The 1,410-nt window shown below is 55.6% G+C and overlaps 1 protein-coding gene across 1 annotated transcript; it reads right to left on the reverse strand.

Moving 5' to 3' along the window:
* Positions 1–15: 15 nt before the first annotated feature.
* Positions 16–492, reverse strand: EMIHUDRAFT_257877 (hypothetical protein; the record flags this gene model as incomplete). Its single annotated transcript, XM_005762293.1, has 1 exon — positions 16–492. A coding segment is annotated over one exon (477 nt), but the record flags the coding sequence as incomplete, so codon positions are not given.
* Positions 493–1,410: the final 918 nt, after the last annotated feature.

Raw genomic sequence — 1,410 nt, forward strand, 5'->3', positions numbered from 1 at the left:
GAGGTAGCTTCCGACCGCGGTCCGCTCCGCCATCGCGCCGGACACGATTGTCGCGCAGGTGGACTGGAAGGCGAGGAAGACGAAGAAGGAGTAGTGGTCCTCGGCGGTGGTGTCTTCGTCCCAAGCAAGCGGCCACGTGCCGCCGTAGGCGACGGAGTAGCCCCACAAAGCGGCGATCAGCGTGCCAAGGATTACGTCAATGATATTCTTGGCGTAGGTTGCGATGACGTTGTGCTCGCGGACAGTTCCAGCCTCGAGCATCGCGAAGCCGAGCTGCATGAGCATCACAAGAACTCCGCAAAGCAGCTTCCAGGCCGTATCGAGCGCGACTGAAACGGACAGTAAATCGTCGGCCAGTGAATCGAGAGTGGCGTTGACGGCTGCTGCACGGCAGCACGTGCTGGCGCAGTCCGCTGCGATGTCGGCTTCATCGCACGCGGATGGTTTGAGCCACACGCACCACCACTCGTCGGTGCTCGTGGAGCAGCCCATGGATCAAAATGTTTTTATGAACCCTCGTCGGAAGCCGGTCTAGGACAGTTAGGACAGGCAGCCTGCCCGGCAACCCGGCAGCCTGCCCGGCAAGGCTCTCCGGCAAGGCTCTCCTCACCGTCTCGCGCGGGGCGAGATTTCTTTCCTGTGTTAGTGCCAGTGCGAGCCAGTCCCGTGCCCAGTGTTGTGCGAGGGAGCTTTGTTGTAAAATTCTTTCCGTGGTGTACCTGTGTTAGTGAGTGCGCGCCAGTCCCGTGCCCAGTGTCGTGCGAGGGAGTTTTGTTGTAATTTTTTTTCTTCTTCTCTCTTACTCTTTGGCCTGTATAGAGAGAGAGAGAGAGAGAGAGATTTTTAGCAATACCAAACAACTCTAACACTCACACGTAATTTGGGGCCTGGAGCCCTGTTCACGCGCGCGCGAGACGTGCAGACAGGGTTGCCAGGTGAGAGCGAATGGCGCGGTTCACGCCTCGCACAACAGAGAGAGAGATGCGCTCTGCATGGTGGGACATAAAAGAGAGCGAGTACTTGGGCGAGTTTTTGTTTTGTTTTTCCTGTATATACTTTTCCGGCAAACAAAAAGGAAAACAGAGGGGCCCCAGCACTTTGCGTTTCCGGAAATTTCCAGGGAAAACAGAGGGTGTTTGGTGCTCCATTCTGGAAACTCGCGAGTTTCCCTGAGTCTGAGAGCTGGTCTGGGGCAAAATCTGCAAAACAACAAAATCTGAGGCAAAATCGAGGAAACCGGCAACATCCCGGGCTTTTTCCAGGTATACCCGGGTTTTTCCGCAGGTATACCCGCAAAATACCCGGTATTTTGCCGATTTGGCTGATTTTGGGCCCAAACCAGCCTCAGACTCGGCTCAGAGCCCGGAAAATTTGATGGTTTCCCCGGGAAAATAGAGAGGAAAAGAGAGG

The sequence above is a fragment of the Emiliania huxleyi genome, assembly GCF_000372725.1.
Source record: "Emiliania huxleyi CCMP1516 unplaced genomic scaffold EMIHUscaffold_6826, whole genome shotgun sequence".
Classification (NCBI taxonomy): Eukaryota; Haptophyta; order Isochrysidales; family Noelaerhabdaceae; genus Emiliania; species Emiliania huxleyi.